Genomic DNA, 17,875 nt, shown 5'->3' with positions numbered 1-17,875 from the left:
CATACAAAACTACATCAATTTGCGTTTTCGCGTTTATTGTCAAATTCCACAGAATAAACGGCCTCCAAACCACAGAAATTGGCATAAATTAGGCTCTATTGAGCCAAGAAGACGATTAGCGATCATTTGTAATCCAAAAAGCGCCTATTAATTAGCTACCTATAAGACCGCTGTACATATTCCGCCCCCAGAGTACTGACCTAGCAATCGCACTTTTACCTCTTACTTTCTCTTCCATATTGTACCTTGAAACACCGTCACCAATTATCTAGATGAAGATGGTGCATCCTACCCCACAGCCCCGAAGACAACCCACAGCCTCAACACCCAGCGACAAGATCACAAAAAACAAGAAACCAAAATCCGCCTGCGATCGGTGTCGAGGCCAAAAGCTACGTTGCATATGGCATAGTCCCGAGCAATGTCGCCGGTGTGTCCGTGCAAAAGCTATCTGTACAGTTCCACGTCCAAAGCCCATGGGTCGCCCGCCTAATGTACGCGGTAGTAGCTATGTGGCTTATGAGACGCAAGAGGACATGACAACGCAACCGATAGAGGAAACAAGTCCGTTAGGTAGCAGTAGCTCTTGGAATATCTTGGATTCTGTACCGTCCTTGACTACGACAAATAATCTGTCGATTGCTTCGCCGCAGCCGGATCTTTTGGAATTTTTGAACATGTGAGGATGTTACTTTCACGGTTGCACTTTGTATACTGACTGATAACAGTCTTCCTGAATCGAGCTTCGGGGGTGTGTTTACGCCGAATTATGGCATAGCTGGCTTTGATGTAGAGGGTTCCAGCACTGGGGTTTTGGCGACGTCTGAAGTACCAGCCAGTCAAACTCATGTGTCACAGTCCAACTCTGTGCCTCCGGGTGATACCACGTCACATAGTCCAGAAGAGCATCTCCAGTGTCTCAGGGAGCTATGTGAGCTTAATATAGCATTATTCCAGCACCCACTTCACGCAAGTTCTGCTAAGGATCAGAACACAGCACAATCACATACAACGCTCGATACAACAAGCGATTCCAGTGGCGATGCCTCCACTACAAAGAAACCTAGTTTCAGCGTAGCTGAACTCCAAATAGGCCAGATCCTCTCATTGACCGCTAGAATAAAGAAGCTAGTAGCGGAAAACGGGGGAAGTGAAAGGCAATTCTTCCAGGATAGGTCCACAGCGCTCTTGGCTTTGGGCTGTTATACAAGGCTTGAACTCATATATTCTCGTATGCTCGACACGTTGCAGGAGTTACAGAGTTGCGGCGAGCATTTGGCTGATATCGAACCTATCATGCCTGACTTGTCGATTGATGGGTTCTCCCTTGGGGGATGCCGAGATGTTCAGCTTCGGTTCGCGATGCAGATATGCCAGGAAGCATTGGAAAGACTCCGGCGAAGTATTGGTAATAGTGGGGATATCCGAGTGCGTCCGCTGGATAGGACGAATTAGGCGATTCAGATAAGGAAAACTTGGTCTTACTTTTGTCAGTCTTGTGGGATAATCGAATCATATTGTCTGCTTTCTAACATAGATGAAGAGACACTGAGATAACCATTGCGCCTATAAATCTTATCTCAACAGGCTCACGGGGGGCGTTTCATATGTCGCTATCGCCGCTCTCCAGCCTCGTTCCGCCGCCCATATAGGGTATTCTATGCCATGTTCCTGAATGGCCCGCATCTACTAGTTTAACTGATCCTCCCTGTCGTCATGGTCAACCGAGCCCTCTGTCTCAGATTCCCCCTCTGAGAAGTCATCCTCCGAAAAGCCGTCATTCATAAAGCCACGCATGGGAAACAAATCCTCTCGCTTTGGGTAGGGCTCGATTTGGTAATCAACTTTTGTACCCTTGAACAAATTTCGGAGACTCAAGAGGCATTCCTCGGGTGTTTGACCATCTGGAATATTCTGCTTGTCCAGTTCCATAAGTTGTGTGATGTCAACCGTCAGGACTATGATTTGTTCTAACTCTGGATAACGTCCGCTTTTACAGTCGCTTGCGATACAGTGAGTCATATCCCAGATAGACGTGGTACAGTTCGTAATAGTCAGTCGCTTCAAAGCGGAAGGAAATTCCGGGCGCGGCGTAAGAAGACTGAATTGGATTGTGAGCTCACTCAAAACAGGGAAGTCACGTAGTGAAGGCATCTTCCCTCCCGGAAATTTCTCGAGCGACTCAAGCCGACTAGGGACGTGGCTGTCAAAAAATTCTATACCAAGAAATTCCAGGGTGTCCTGGTGTGGTAGGAGTGCTTCGATTAGATCGACTTCGTCAAAATGAAGAGTCAGACTGCTGCTCCAAACATCTGTCGGATCATTATCGATGCTCCAACCGAGGAAGATGAAGTGCACCAGTTTCTTGCATGTCTGGATTAATCGCTTTAGGCTATTGTAGTTCAGGTCGCAGTTAGTGAGGCGGATTTCCTCCACTGCGAGCGTGTTGGGAGCCCAGGAGGTAGGAATATCGTTGCCCTCGAGCTGTCCAGAGTCACAGGCGAGAAGCTTCAAACGTGGCCGGGTAAAAAGTCTATGAAATGTTGCGATATTGTAGTCTGGGTTTTGTTGGTCTCCCTCGAGGTGAAGCTCTTCAAGGTTGGACAAGAAAGACGGGTCACGGACAAACAGAGGGTTAAGTGGCCTCATGGAAAACGCAGTGCCACAGAGTGAGAGCATACGCAAATTTGGGGTCTTGGTGAGTAATAGAGCTAGCAAGAGGCTGGCAAATCCCACAGTCATGTCCGACAGTAACGCCTCCTCCTGAAGAGCACGCGTGAAAAATTCTATGTCATGACTGGGTAGATTTTCCCCGAATTTCTCAAGCGAATCACTCTCCATCGGGTGCAAAGTGACAGAATGTACGTACTTCCTGAGCTGTGGGCGCATGATGATAGCTTTTAAGAAGCGAATAAACCGGCTCGGTGTGCCATCGAGACTGAGATCCTCGAGATCACGGAACAAGAATGGCTGTGCTAGGTCTCGGAACTTCCGTGATACAAGGGATATGTTCATCAAATTGCGCATAGCTTGATGTGGGATAATAAATGTATCTATCGTGAAGGGGTTAAGGGGCAGACCGGGCCACTTAATGAAAGAGAGACAACGAGACAGGACCTCGATGGGGAGATCCTGAATTTGAACCATCGTTGGGTTTGGGGATGTATTATGTAGTATTTGTTTGGCAAATAAGGGGAGTATTCTCTGACAGGCGGAATTCTGGATGTCGTCGGCGTGTCACGAAGCAACTCAACTGACGCGACACTTGATTTATGAGGGACTAAGCTTTCTATTTTGACACGTCCATAATAAATATCCTCAAATTAACAAGATTTTCATCCCCCTATAGCACCGCTATTTATAGTTCTTTGTTGACAACACGCTCTAGGCCGCGTTTCAGGCCTAGCGCGCCTAATCCTTTGTCCTCTACTAATAGGGATGGAAATTAAGGCTTTGATTCCACTGATCTGAGGCTTTGTGGCTTAGGATATAAGATCGCTTAAGTAGTACACAGCTCTAGTAGTATGGAGTATATATACGGAGGTGTGTTCTATGGAACCTGAAGAGCAGTCGAATTGCGCTAATAGTATTAGCGTTAGGGCAAGGTAGGGACTTCACTACAAGCCCGACGTCCCCCTCATTTCCCCAATATAAAGATTGACCTAAAAGGGACACTTGGTTCTCTCAAAAGCCATTCAACTAACTGATGAAGGAATGTCCCAGACTGGTGCAGCTCATCGTTTACGTTACAATACCCCTATTTAGATACCCCAATACCGGAAGCAAGCAACGTGGCGAAGAGTGCTTATCGAGAACTGCTCGACAAAGAAGCTCTGGGTCGTGGAATGAACAGGAGTCATTTGATCCGCGCCGCTGAGACTGATCTTGGTTGTCACTACGCGTAATCGACATTGGGGTTAGATTTCTGTTGGTGTAGAGGGTTCCTGTGGCCCATGCTCTATGACATTCTGTGTGTTTAGCACTAATCGAACCAGACTTTCCTTCCTGTTCAGCTATCAAAATATGCCCTAAGTTTATCGTTCCGCTTTCTTTCAATTATCGTTGGTATAAAACGGGGGTAAACACCAATAGAGGACAGTTCTTTTTTCAAGAACAGTATTTGAACTATAACAATACATGGAGGTGTTCTGGATCTATTTTATTTTTTCCAACCAGGTTTCACAAGTAGTAGCCAAGTAGTAAAAGTAGGAATGAGAGACGGTGCAGATAGCTCCACCATGAGAGTTTAGTATGGTCGGTTAACAGGTAGGCGACTAGAGCACTGAGGTAACCTTTGATTGATGTAAGAGGCGCCAACATTACCTTTCGGCGTACTATACGTGCAACGAAACAGTTTTAGCTTTTCATCTTCTACGAACACTAGTGAAGGCGGCAGCAAATTGGGCATTCTTCGATAGTTGAGAAGATGAAGGAATAGCTGATCATGCAAGGCCCGGGTCTACAATACATGCAACAAAGATTCACTAGGCATGCGACAATTTAAGGCTACGAGGAATTAAACAGGCCTTTCAAGACTTGAGTTCAAGCTCTAAATTACCACCTTCTGCAATAACTATAACTATAGATGAATATCAAGCTATTCAACAGCGCGCAAACCCCCACTCATTAGCAGGAAGACCAGGCAAAATCTTTACACCGGGTCCTGCCGCGAGCATATATCTGGTTATTGATATGTAACAGCTAAGCGGGTTTACTACACGTCACTGCAGAAATAGCGTAACCAGTTTGGTTACGCTTACGGTTTCCTTGACTAGAATGATCGAGTCTCGTCCGAATATGGCGGGCGAGGAAAGGACGGGTTTACAAACATGTCCGGCTCCAGGATGTGAAGTAATCGTCGGTTAGGGGCGAGTTGAACTTAACAGAGTAAAATATAGACAAGGATCAAAACCAATCTGTTTCATTTCCTCCTCCGTACAAAGCCACATGCGTCTGTCGCATCTCAAAGGACCCTATCTAGAATACCACGCAGTTCATTAAAGACAAACTCCGGATTGTCCCTCTGGACAAAGTGACCGGCCCCCGGGGCCAGGAGAGGGCCCTTGCTGCGATCCGGCTCGGTGAGCTTGGCCAACCCTTGATTGAAACGATGCCAGTAAGGATTCATGTAGACCTCCGTGAGTCTCGGGAGCGCACCGCTCATCTGCTCGAATTCAACCTTGAACGCCTCGAACTCATGACCGACGACGGTAACCCAGGGACCACGACCATCCGGACCCTGCAACTTGGGCCCATCGCTGTCCGGTAAGAGTTGCGCCAGGTTCTTTCGACTGAGTCCTTCACGACTCCCATTGCTGGGGTGAAATACCCGTTGCATATATGCCCGAGCGGCACGGATAGAATCCACCGTCACCCCTTCCGGCAAGCTGGTCGGATCGAAGCCTGGTGCATCTGGATCGGGATAGATGGAGACAAAGTCGGAATTTGCGAGCACGCTGTCAAGAAAAAGAAGACCTGCGACAGTACCGGGGTATTCTTGAGCATAGAGCCGTGCCAGCGCGCCTCCAATCGAGTTAGAGACCAACACGAGCGGCAGACGGCTAAGATCGGATATACCCATTTTCTCCGATGCGATTTGTGTGAGCAATTGATGCAGGTCACGGACTACTGTCAAAGTATCATGACCGTGCATGGGGTCCTCGGCGGTGATGTCACCAGGATCACGGTCAGTCGTCTGGCCCTGGCCATACCGGTCATAGGTCAACATGGCGGGCAGGCCTGGGGCGGGAGGCTGTGCCTGCAGGCGCGCAATGACACCCTCCCATGAGGTTTGTGGTAGTCCGAGGCCATTGACAAACACGACTAATACGTGATCAACTGTGCCCACTGCCGGTTGGAAGCTGTAGCAGAGCTGAGCGTTTGGCTTGGTAGCCAGTGACAAGAATTGATACTGAGACATAATGTAGAAGAAGATGACGAAATCAACTGTATGGAATGATGGTACTGTGGCCACAGAGGAGTTCACAAGGGCCACTGGTCAGGCTCCTGGTGCGATAGAGGGGGAAACAGTAGTGACATGAATGATTTCAGATTTCAGGAGAGTCCAAGTGGGGAGAATTTGGGAAGACTTCAAGCGAGGGGTAGTAAGCGGGGACCACGAACATACAAATGCGACACAGGAAAAGCTTGATTGAATCTGACAGCCTTGAGTCAGTCTTGATCCATGACTAGTGGTAATTTAGGACTCTCCCAGTGGTCTTAGCTTTCGGGGCGGCGAAATTGGGACCCACAGCATCGATCACTATCTCAAGAAACCCAGCAGATTTGGGCATATCGCCAGTCGGAAGGATTATGATTGGCTGTAGTAACCGAAATTCCTAGCGACTAAATGAGAATTCACCTTGACTAATGGTGTCGTAACTCTTATTATTTGTGTATTTCGTCGTCCTCTCGATCCTAAGGACAGTAAGTTATCCGCGACAATTTGATGTCTTCCGTACGCCGAAAGTTTAGATGCATAATTGTCCCAAGTCGGGCACTTTCGGTCACTTTTGCTCAATGGACCGAAGAGCATTCGGAGACAGGCATATAAAGAAGAAGCAGTCCCTTTCCCCCTTTTTCAGCTCCGTATATCCCAAGCATTCTCCCTTCATAGCTCAAACATTGTGTTAGTATTAGCAGACAATTGGTGATAATGTCAGGGAGTGTCGCATCTCCAGCAGAACACGCCGGCGCGAGAAGTTCTATAACGAACGACCAAGCAGCCCAAAAACATCCATGGCGCTTCTGGGCAATTACCATTGCCCTCTCTCTTACTGGTCTTCTATCGACCATCGAAGGGACCATTATCACCAGCGCGTTACCAACAATAACGAAAGCCTTTGGAGGATCAAGTGCCTACATATGGGTTCCCAATGCGTACTTCTTAGCCTCGCTGGCAATCTTGCCACTGGTTGCTCAGGCCAGTGACATCTTTGGCCGTCGTTCGCTTCTTCTTATGGCTGTGGCATTGTTCATACTCGGCAGTGGCCTATGTGGTGGTGCCACATCGATGCGGATGCTGATTGCCGCTCGTACTGTGTATGTATCGAATATCTAGACACATCGTCCGCAAACTCATCTTCCTCATAGACAGGGTCTTGGGGGAGGAGCAATAGCTCTATTGATCAATACTGTCGTTACTGGTAAGTTTGCCGATTTTCTTCTATTTCGAGAAACTTGTACTAATTCTGGCCCTAACAGATCTGGTACCACTACGAGAGCGTGGGAAGTACATGGCTTGGATTCAAATGACTGCAACCATCGGAGCTGCTCTTGGGCCATTTCTCGGTGGTCTCATCACTGATCACTCGACGTGGCGCTGGGTTTTCTATCTTAATATACCTATTGGGGGTGGTAAGGACCGAGCCCGTATATTATCATGTCAACACACGCTCACCAGGAAAACAGCTGCCTTTGTGGCTCTATTTCTATTTCTCCATTTGAACTACGAGCGTGATCAAACCTGGAAACAGCGATTAGCGCGGCTTGACATAGCAGGAAATGCTATATTTATCGCTGCCATTATTGCTGTTCTTATTGCACTGACTTGGGGAGGCACCATATATGACTGGGGAACGTATCATATCGTTGTTCCAATTGTCCTTGGCTTCGTCGGAATCGGTCTCTTCATCACGTTTGAATGGACCATTAGCAAGGAGCCATCATTCCCGCGCAGCACCGTGTCCAATCGAACATCTATTGCTGCATTGATATTATGTTTCACGCATTCGATTTGTGTATATTGGACATTTTACTTCCTACCTATCTATTTTCAAGCTGTTCGAGGGGTATCAGCAATGCGATCAGGTAAGGCAAACTCTCTCGGGGTGGTCGTCCTTAGCAAGCATGTTCGCTCAACTAACTAAATTATAGGTATCAACACGTTGCCGGTCTTCGCTGGCATCCTCCCGTTCGCGATTTTAGGAGGTATACTCTTATCCAAGCTCGGTCGCTACAAGCCCCTCCACTTCCTCGGTTTCATTCCTCTCACAATCGCTATGAGTCTGTTCAGCCTACTCAATGCAAATTCTAGTACGGCTGCTTGGGTATGCTTCCAGCTTCTCTTCTCAGTCGGTGCTGGTCTACTGTCTGGAATTACCCTCCCAGCCATGCAAGCTCCCTTAGATGAAAGCCTGGTCGCAGTAACTACAGGCGTCTGGAGCTTTGCCCGGGGCTTTGGCAGCGTATGGGGCGTCACGATCCCTAGCGCCATATACAACAACGAATGTCGGAAGAATGCAAGGAGTATCACGGATCCTGCCATAGCTCATTATCTGACGGGTGGTCGTGCATACGAATATTCCACAAAGGCATTTTTAGACAGTATCCAGGACCCTGCTTCCCGAGAACAGGTTGTTCAGGTCTTTCAGAAGGTATGTTAGCTGGTTCTCGTAAGCTTGTGGTATACTGACTTCCTCCACACAGTCACTTCGTACAGTTTGGCTCGTGGCGATAGCCTTTGCCGGCTTGGGATTGTTGGTAACGCTTGTTGAAAGGGAAGTCAAGCTCCGGGATAAGCTTAATACCAAGTTTGGCTTGGATGAGAAGGGTGGTGATGAGTCGTCAGACAAGGTATGACTCTTCCTGCAGGGTTCTGATGCTTGTGGAAGACCTTGCATTCTTTTGAAAATATTGGAGATGCACTTATGAGATAGTAATGTAAATATGGTGTATTCCGGCCTTGTAGAAGAGGTATGCAGAAATTCTTTGTATTTAGACACACCTATCGTCAAATTGGACAGAGCGTACTCATCTTTGCAGTTCATTGTGTAGCTTCCTTGTTTGACTTGTGTATGAAACATTCTACTGCATCCACACTCTTTATATCTTTGGCTTGGAATACAAGCTACCCAACCAAATGTGTTTCATAACTAAAGTATCCCAGTGATTTTCTCTGTAGATGAATGAGGATTTCAGCGATTTGCATCGAATGACGGAAACATTCTGAGGAAGTACCAAGCTAGTGAATTATCGTACTAAGCCATTCAATCTTTTACAATCTCCTCTTGAGGCAAACCACGAGCTCATCATCCAAAGAGTGAGCTTTCATGTCTCCAGTGAATGTCACTATGACTAATACCTGGCTTTCCACGTAATATAAAAGAGTCCACTACCTCCACTCATGACCAAACTATGGATACCAGCCTGTAAATTCGCAACCCTAACATGAACGACGAAATGGAGGACGAAGATGATGACGAGGAGGATAACACAGGCAACAACACTGAAGGAGTCGCAAATCTATCCCGCCCAACATCCCTCCCCATCGAACCAGCCACAGAAAAAGAACAAAATCTCATAACCAATGTCCCAACCGATCCTCTGCCATCCTCCAAGGACCACATCAATGAAATATCATCCCTAACACTCGGTGAGACCATACATGCCATCTCTAATCTCATTCCCGGTCTCATCATCACCGTTACATCAAATGGAGAATACCTTGTCACCCACCACAATCACGAGGGCACTGTTGGCCTCGACCGACTTTGTGAGGTGTACGACAACTGCGCGAAGCGTTGGCTGCAAGAGCATACATCTCTCGAAAAGAATCTTTTGCAGGGCTCTCTTGACACATTGGTATTGTCTCTGTACCGATTCGGTGATCTTGTTCTGAACGTGGGACTTGCATCAAGTGAAACTATGGAACTTCCGGACGATTGTGGACATCAGGCTGCTCGGGTGGCTTAGCAAGCTACCTTTCATTCTCTCCTTTTGTTTGGGGCCTTTTCTTTTGTCAGTTGATTGTTTTCTGTGCATTGTGGGGTTACTAAACTAGGGTCATGCTGAATATCGGTCCCTCCCTCGTTTCTTTTTGGGTGGGTGGAACGCGGACCAGTTTCGGTTTCTTTCCCTAGTCTGACCTCTTATTGTTTATTTCTTGGACTGGGGCTTTTTCATGGGTGGTACAGAAACCGAGTCCCTCCTTTAATCTCCATTGTGGTGATTAAGTGGAACGCGTGACAGTTGATAGCATCACTTCAATGGAAATACAACACTTCAGTCGAAGTCTAATCATCAGTCTTTATCCACCCTACATATAGTTTCACTCAAGATATCTCGTAGTAAATATAATTAACCAGTATTAGTTACCACTCATCATAATGCTATTTACAACACACAAACCCATCACCAAATCCCTAAAAAATATCAAAAACTAAATTCACAACACCACATCACACGCTATGCAAATGGTATCTCCGCTAGAAAAACAAACCTACAAAGCCAAATCCAAAAACCAAACTTTTATCCAAACACAAAAATCATACATCATAAGCCTTCTTCTCAACATCATAAACCGGCGAACACGCCAACCTACTCCTAGCCCTCAGCCAAGGACCATACAACTTAAACACAACAGGGATAGGAATCATCACAGCCGCAATACAGCCGAGCATGGTTCCGGCCCATTGGACACCGAGATTCTGCATCATTTGTCTCGAAAAGAGAGGGAATGCACACCCGACTGCTGAGCGGAGGATTGTGTTTGCTGCTATGGTGGAGGCCGCACTAGGTAATATCTGTTAGTTACTGGGGTTGGGTATTGTGAGATTGGGGTTAGGCTTACAGTGTGGGGTAGCAGTCAACGATGTAGTTGAAACATTGTAGGAAGATGAGGAAGATTCCGGCGCCGGTGAGGACTCCGGAGGCCATGGGTGCCATCCAGTGGATGGAGGATGTGTAGCCGGTCCAGCCGAACCTATTGAGATTGTCAGTAATGTTTCTAACCAGGGATGTAAAGAGGAGAAGGGGAGTGGCTTACCAGAACATTCCTCCTGTAAAGAGTACAGCACCTAGTATGGCAGGGGAGAGACGCCATTCAGGGATCGGTTTGTCTCCATTTGCTGCAAGCTTCCGTTTATAAGCGCCCTGGAGGAAGAGCACATAGCAGCCGCCGAGCAGTTCACCCAGAATAAGGCCGACAAACGCAAGACCACCAACACCCATGTTCATACCGTAAACACCCTGGAAGACGACCGGGTATGCACCGAGTAAGGCATACATGAGGCCGTAGATGAATGCGATGTAAATGGAGATAAGGAGGAGAATAGGCTCTGTGAATAGCATGGTAATTGGGCGCGTGAAGTTGTTCCGGATGAGCTCCTTGAAGTCAACCTCCACTTCGTCTTGTTTGGCGTGGATTCCCCAGTTATGGGTTTGCCGGCGAAGCTCCGAGGCCTTGCGGACTAGAATCACGGGAGGGTAGGACTCATCCAGGAATATAAGGACGAGAATGAAGCCCAGGAACACCATGATGGCGGATATGTACATAGTCCAGCGCCATCCGAGGGAGCTCATGGCGATGAATCCGCCCACGAAAGGGGCGGCAAAGGGTCCGATAAAGACAGCCATGCAGAAGATCGACATGATGATACCCCGTTGTGCGTTGTTGAATAGATCAGCAAATACAGCAGGGACGATGGAGATGGGGCTGGCGGCAAACAGTCCAGCAAAGAAACGGCTTATCATAATAGTCTGTACATCCTTTGCAGTGGCGCAGGCAATGCTGAAGACACCACATCCAAAGAGGCCAACGGACAACGGCCAGCGTCGTCCGATAAGCTCAGATGCCGGCGCCCAGATCGTCGGACCGGCAGCGAAACCTAAAACGTATAATGTGACACCTAGCGATGCAGCCTCCGTACCGATATTAAACTGCTCGCTCACGGAACCAATGGCAGCGGAGAAGACGGCACTAGCGAAGGAGCCGGCAAAGGTTGCGTAGCACAGGATGCATACGAGGAAAGCTCTAAATAGATGCCGTGTTAGTAACTAAATCCACTTATGACAATCCATGGTGGGACAGGCGAACCTTCTCAGCATGGACCAGTTGTAGGGATGTAATGGATCGTCTGGTCCATCAAACTCAACCACATATTGCTCAGGATCAGGGAGTAATGGAGGATATTCTTTCCCTGCACCCATTGGTAGCCATTGCTCCCGCGGCAGGGGGCCTCTGGTCGAGCCAACGGTTGTCTTTTGCTGAAGGCGATATGTGTTTATGCGCTCGAGCTCTAAAGAGTTAACATGGTTTGCCGTTTCATCGGATAAGTCCTCGCTATCAGTGTCGGTTTCATCAAGAGATGGACACTTGCGGTGATCTTCTTGGTAAGTCGGGATGTCACCCCGAGTATGGTCCATTGTAAAGGGACTATCTTATTATCTTTATGGATATGTACAAGAAAATAACTGCGTGTGAGAATTCAACAGAATTCTCAAGGCAAGGTTCCCAACTGCTACTAATATACACAGAGGTGGACAGAGCCACAGGCCGAACTAGCCCTCATTTTTTCACATCATTTCTTCTGGTCTCGCGTACTCCATCGAAATGAAAAGAGCCCACTGACGTTTTGCTGCCAAACAGAGCCTGATTTGAACATCGGATAGACCCATTCTTTTCCGCGATAAAGATTTTCGATATAAAAATGATGTTATAGAAACGCGCACGAGCCACAGCACCATGTGACGGTCGGAACCCTGGCCAATCAAGTCTTCGGCACCCAGACAACGGCTTCGGTTATTGACGGCGCTGTGGCAAGTGTCAGGAACAGGCTAGTGGACCCTGACTCATGACCGAAGCCAACCGAGAATAGCCGCTATCAGGACACTCGGTTTCAAGACAGAAGATTTTTCATCCTCAGTAGTTCATGTAAAAGTGCCGATTGTGAGGATGGAAATGACGGAAAGGCCCCTCCGGCCCAGCTATCGTCGAAGACCGGTACTTGAAGCCGTTCCGCTAAAGCGAACGTGCATGGCCCGTTCCTGATCCCGTAACTCTTATTGGTACCTTGATATTGGCCACTGCAAGGTCAATTGCCGTCCGGAGTTCACCTAAGGAGGCTCAGACGTTCTGGACGAGAAAAGTCTGCGTTTTAGGTTTGATTTAGAATTATGCGGTTTTAGAAGTGTACTAGTCTATTTAAACAGTAAATATTGTAAGGCGAGCGTACGTCATCACGTCGCTACTAGATCAAACACTGATATTCAGATCACACGTCCCCTGCCTACATAAGTCCTAATCGTTAGAATACTTTTGGTGATGATATGTTTGAGAAAACACATACGTAAAACATCTGATGTGACTACATACAAACTATAGCTGACATTCTTTTTCAACATGCGATACCCATAGCCGTATCAACCCATCCACTGTTTTTTGCTCGGCAATGAAAGAATGCTCGAAGTATCGGGTCAGTCCTGGAGCACAGGTTATGTTCCAGCTTCAAATTTTGTATCCTTCCAGATAGTCAAGCGAAAAATTGAGAGGCCGACTATCATGGGCTTTGGAGCCATGAATTGAAACTTGGTAGCAAGAATGAGACGCAACGCATCGGCCAACTCAAGGCTTTCGTGCTCAGAATCCACTGGCGGACCTGTAAGGCTTTAGTGAGACAGTCTTGAAGGCAGTGTTTGACGCACTCAAGCATGTGTTGCTCTTCGTCGATGCCCAACTCGTGTTTTGAATCACATATTGAGAGGCACTGAGTGATGATTGATTGGTAAAAGTTATTCTCCATTGAGGGTGACATTGGGTAATGGGCAAAGCAGGTTCAAGTGGTGATCAGGGCTCATCTTAGATTTCACTCTGGCCAACTCGTCGTCAGGGCACGCAGAGGTTGGGCTCGGGGGCTGTAAAAGCGCTTGTAACACGACCCATCCTGTGTCATTCATTCGAGGCTGCCAACTACTGCGACATGCGGCGGATGTCGTCATGCAATTTATGTCTTTGGAATCCGAGCAGATCTGAATGCAGTGCATTCAAACTTCCAAAAGTGGAAATGCGTGAAAGACACAGGAATAAGGAGCCCTGTTCGGAATTCCCACTAGTATATAGTTTCCGTCCCATTGTAGCTAACCCTATAGATAAGGGCCCTTGTCAAGCTAATCCATCTAGCCGGTACAAGGTCGATGCACTATTACGGAAGATGGACTCCAAATTGTGTCATTCGGTCCCTGCACCAGCTTCTACTTCCTCTTCCTATCTTTATGTTTTCCAAATAAATAAATAAATGATCATTGTAGTCCAGAAAATGAGTTGTGGAATCCTTCGATTGACATCTGGTGCCTTCGTCCGCCGGTCTTCCGTGCAGGACCCAGTAATTTTATTAATATTATAGGGAGGAACAGGGATATTACTACTATTAATTACGCTGGCGAAAATGAACTTCACCAACAGAGGCGCTAACTTCAAACTTCCCTCGTTGCTTTTCACCTAAATCCCAAGCTTCAACGCAGGAATAACCTTCAACATTCTCACTACTAGCGCGGTCGACCTGCAGCAGCTACTTGAAGAGAACAAGACGACCAGTGCTCAAATTGTGGAAGAGTACTTGGCGCAAATCGATCGCTATGAGCCTGCACTCAATGCGCTGATCTCGCCTGCTCCGCGGGAGAAGGTCCTCAAAATCGCCAAGGCTCGGGATGAGGAGCGCCAGAAAGGGCAAATCCGGGGCCCATTTCACGGAATTCCTATAATTTTGAAAAATAGCTTTGTCACGGCGTCGGAGCTCGGTATGAGCACCACAGCTGGGTCATATTCGTTCCTCGGAGCCAAGGTGTCAAAGAACGGAGGTATCACTCAGTGGCTGATTGACGCTGGGTTGATTATCTTGGGAAAGGCTAACATGACTGTTATCCTCGAAGAGCGTGACGACAAGAAAGAGAAAGTCGCCACAGGAGTCGAAGTGGTAGGCGGAGAGAAGTACTTTGCATCGCGAGAGGTTATCGTCTCGGCTGGTGCATATCGCACACCACAGGTGCTGATGCTCTCTGGGATTGGACCAGCTGAACTCGTGAACCACAATATCACGCAACTTGTCGATGCGCCGGAATTCGGCCGCAATCTACATGACCACTTCTCGTTTGTAAGGTGGTGGAAACTCCGGCATCCGGAGCAAGGCTTTCTATCGGTACTCCGCTATGGAGTGACCCGGCATATACGTTAGGCCTCCCAGCTGACTGGATGTCACTGTGCAAGCTCCATGTGAGGTGTTGGTGGAAGCGTTGAAGGCGGACGGCGAGAGCGAGTCAGCTCTTGGGGCGCACCCTTATCTTGCCCCTGATTCCTGTCATGCTGAGGTTGTCATTGTTTATGCCCCTGCGGGTGCAGCTATTGCAGGTGCTGATATCCCGATGGACGGCACGCATATCGCATCAGCTATACTAGGCATGGTTCCCACTTCCAGAGGATGTGTTACGATAGCGTCGGCCGATGCAAGGACTCCACCTCTCATCGATCCTAATTATTATTCGACTGAAGTTGATCGTGCAATCCTTCGAGCCGCCATTCGACAGACAACCCATGTTCTCTCTGAGACACCTGAAGGTAAAGAGATGATCGAATGTGAGGCTCCGCATCCTGGATTTTTTCCTCTAAGACCCGATTCTACCGACGAAGAAATCGACGCCCAGGTGAAGCAAGGAGGAAACACATTCTATCATCCAGCTGGCTCTGCGTCAATGGGAAGCGTAGTGGATACTGAGCTCCGGGTGAAAGGTGTTGGGAATCTTAGAATTGTGGATGCTAGTATTATACCTTTGCCAATAACAGCACACTACGAAGCAGTTGTATATGCAATTGCAGAAAAGGCAGCAGACAGTATATCTAAATATGTCAAATATATTGGTGGGGGGAAGAGTCTAAGGAATGCTGCCATTTAGTCAATGGGTTAGAGCTAGATTCCAATACTTATATTAACCGTGAAACACAAGATACTCGAATCCTGCAGTAATTAGGGGAGTTTTATGAAAATAGAAAGAGTAAAACAGATATTTTGCTGTCATCATTATTTCCCTGTCTCCACTGACATGTTCAAGGGCCGTTCTTCCAGGTGCGTAAGTAGGGAGACACTAAGTAAGAAAGCAAAAGGGCCAAAAAAGAAATAACAGCCGAACGCGGGGGTCGAACCCGCAACCTTGAGATACCGTGATGACTAAGAGTCTCACGCTCTACCGATTGAGCTAGCCCGGCTACTTGTTGAAGAACGCTTTGTCTTTTGGCTACATAAGGCAAAACCAACGCAACAAGCTAGTAGGATGCAAGTCTGCATTGGATGTTCATCCCCATCCTCATGCCCTACCATAACTCCATATAGATCGGTGAGTGGAGTATATTCTGTTCCATAATGCTATCAGAAGGTTATCGACGGCTTATTCCTACAGTCAATGCATGCCTTCACTACGTCCTGGTGTGAATTGCCTTCCATACTTCCCGCTCTTGCGGATTATACATTTTGCAAACTACGAAGGTAAAGGTCGGCTTTTACGCACAATCCCAGAGGGTTTTAACCTCACATAGCTAAGTGTTTGAACACCGGCCTAAAAATCAGTTGTCAATATCGCATGAGCAGTAACAACATATTATGAGTGTCTGTAAATGTCTATAACGCGTGGTGAACGATTACTTTGGTGCCTCATTCCCTTCGAGGTAAATGCCAGGGATTCATCTGCCACCAGGTCAGCAACAACACCAATGACTCTTTACTAGTCAAAACTCAGTGTCATTGTTTCATTGACTCGAGAGCCTACACACATAAGCGAGACATAAAAAAAGTCATCAAACAATACTACTACAGATTTTGTGATTGAACACACCAGATTACCTCGGCATGGAAAAATAGTTTTTCCCCAACAGCTTCGCGCCCCGCGCATGCCGCAGTAATTACGCCCAATAACCCGGAACCGAGACGCAGCACTTATTCATCAGCCACAATGAAGACCTTATTAGACGTTGTAAAGGATTGCGACAAGTAAGCGCTCTCCGAACAACCTCACATAACCCAACTAAGACCCGCCTAGCTTTCCCTACGCGGAAGATCCAGATTCAGCACATGAGCAAGTACAGAGCTCACTATGGAAATTCTACCTGCCGGAGGATCCCAGACCACACGGTCTCTTGATTGATGCCGTGGTAGAGGATATGCCATGGACGGCAGACTTCCGGGTGATCCCTACGCCTAAGAAAGAAGTGCACCTTATTCGGCCGGAAGGCGCCAATTGGCAAGAGAAATGCGCTGAAATCATTGAGCGACAGGCTGAAATTGCGCGCGAGAAAGGAGTGTTTCCTAAGTTCGGAAAAAAGAGGCACGAACAGTTCCCGATTGTCGGTGCCAAGTTTCCTGTGGGTATTGATCGGAGTTTCTTCTCGTACCTTGGTATCATAGGTCGCGGGGTACATATGACAGCGTACACTCGGACAGAGTCCGGGTTGAAGTTCTGGATTCCGCAGCGACAATTTCACAAGGCCTACGGAGGTCTGCTGGATAATACCGTGGCTGGTGGTATGGCCATCGGAGAGCAGCCGTTAGAATGTTTGATTCGCGAGGCGTCGGAGGAGGCCGCAATGCCTGAAGACCTGGTCAGGAAGAATGTACGGGCTGCGGGTACTGTGAACTGGATCACCATCAGCGATGAGCGATCTGGTGGTCACCCGGGGCTCATCAATCCGGGAGTTCTCTATGTGTATGATCTTGAAGTCGACTCAGATATGGTTTTCAAAGTGGTCGATGATGACGTATACGCCTTCCATCTGATGGACACGGATGAAGTGAAGGAGGCTATGTTAAATGGTAAATTCAAACCGGCCAGTGCCAGTGTTCTCGTGGATTTCTTCGTTCGACATGGTCTTATCACGGCCGAGGACGTGGAAGATTATCCAGAGATTGTGTCCCGACTACATCGGAAACTTCCTTTGGCAACCACTCCACATTGATAAAAAGTATGGGGTTATCCCCATGATGATCGACATTCCGTGCTTGAGTGGTAGGACTCTTGTATTAGTCCATAGGCTACTCGCTGATTAGTGATGCTATTAAGCGCTGGAGAGCTAATCTGAGCGTAGGAACCTTGCATGCATAGTTTCATTGTACTAAAA

General features: G+C 47.6%; 6 protein-coding genes and 1 non-coding gene across 7 annotated transcripts; 3 read left to right on the top strand and 4 right to left on the bottom strand.

The window, feature by feature from the left end:
• Positions 1-1,689: 1,689 nt before the first annotated feature.
• On the bottom strand, positions 1,690-3,147 carry AO090012000703 (uncharacterized protein; the record flags this gene model as incomplete). Its single annotated transcript, XM_001727622.1, has 1 exon — positions 1,690-3,147. The coding sequence occupies one exon, from the start codon at positions 3,145-3,147 to the stop codon at positions 1,690-1,692; it is 1,458 nt and encodes a 485-aa protein (XP_001727674.1).
• Positions 3,148-4,963: 1,816 nt separating this feature from the next.
• AO090012000701 (alpha/beta hydrolase) lies at positions 4,964-5,920 on the bottom strand (the record flags this gene model as incomplete). Its single annotated transcript, XM_001727621.1, has 1 exon — positions 4,964-5,920. The coding sequence occupies one exon, from the start codon at positions 5,918-5,920 to the stop codon at positions 4,964-4,966; it is 957 nt and encodes a 318-aa protein (XP_001727673.1).
• Positions 5,921-5,933: 13 nt separating this feature from the next.
• On the top strand, positions 5,934-8,788 carry AO090012000700 (MDR family MFS transporter; the record flags this gene model as incomplete). Its single annotated transcript, XM_023236593.1, has 7 exons — positions 5,934-6,029; positions 6,617-7,041; positions 7,093-7,145; positions 7,204-7,809; positions 7,876-8,375; positions 8,428-8,574; positions 8,720-8,788. 7 exons carry the CDS (start codon positions 5,934-5,936, stop codon positions 8,786-8,788), a joined length of 1,896 nt encoding a protein of 631 aa, XP_023091503.1.
• Positions 8,789-9,448: 660 nt separating this feature from the next.
• Positions 9,449-12,144, bottom strand: AO090012000699 (MFS transporter; the record flags this gene model as incomplete). The annotated part of the gene is made up of 5 exons (XM_023236592.1): positions 9,449-9,568; positions 10,272-10,512; positions 10,571-10,702; positions 10,766-11,752; positions 11,816-12,144. 5 exons carry the CDS (start codon positions 12,142-12,144, stop codon positions 9,449-9,451), a joined length of 1,809 nt encoding a protein of 602 aa, XP_023091502.1.
• A 3,027-nt stretch (positions 12,145-15,171) lies between these two features.
• AO090012000698 (uncharacterized protein) lies at positions 15,172-15,663 on the top strand (the record flags this gene model as incomplete). The annotated part of the gene is made up of 1 exon (XM_023236591.1): positions 15,172-15,663. The coding sequence occupies one exon, from the start codon at positions 15,172-15,174 to the stop codon at positions 15,661-15,663; it is 492 nt and encodes a 163-aa protein (XP_023091501.1).
• A 226-nt stretch (positions 15,664-15,889) lies between these two features.
• AO090012t00020 lies at positions 15,890-15,973 on the bottom strand. Its single transcript has one exon. It is a non-coding gene; the product is annotated as a tRNA-Lys (tRNA).
• Positions 15,974-16,713: 740 nt separating this feature from the next.
• AO090012000697 (putative thiamine pyrophosphokinase) lies at positions 16,714-17,713 on the top strand (the record flags this gene model as incomplete). The annotated part of the gene is made up of 2 exons (XM_001727617.1): positions 16,714-16,751; positions 16,801-17,713. 2 exons carry the CDS (start codon positions 16,714-16,716, stop codon positions 17,711-17,713), a joined length of 951 nt encoding a protein of 316 aa, XP_001727669.1.
• Between the last annotated feature and the right edge of the window lie 162 nt (positions 17,714-17,875).

Source organism: Aspergillus oryzae, chromosome 4, assembly GCF_000184455.2.
Source record: "Aspergillus oryzae RIB40 DNA, chromosome 4".
Taxonomy (NCBI): Eukaryota; Fungi; Ascomycota; class Eurotiomycetes; order Eurotiales; family Aspergillaceae; genus Aspergillus; species Aspergillus oryzae.
The sequence above is the reverse complement of the archived record's forward strand: the minus strand, read 5'-3'. Positions and strand labels throughout refer to the sequence as shown.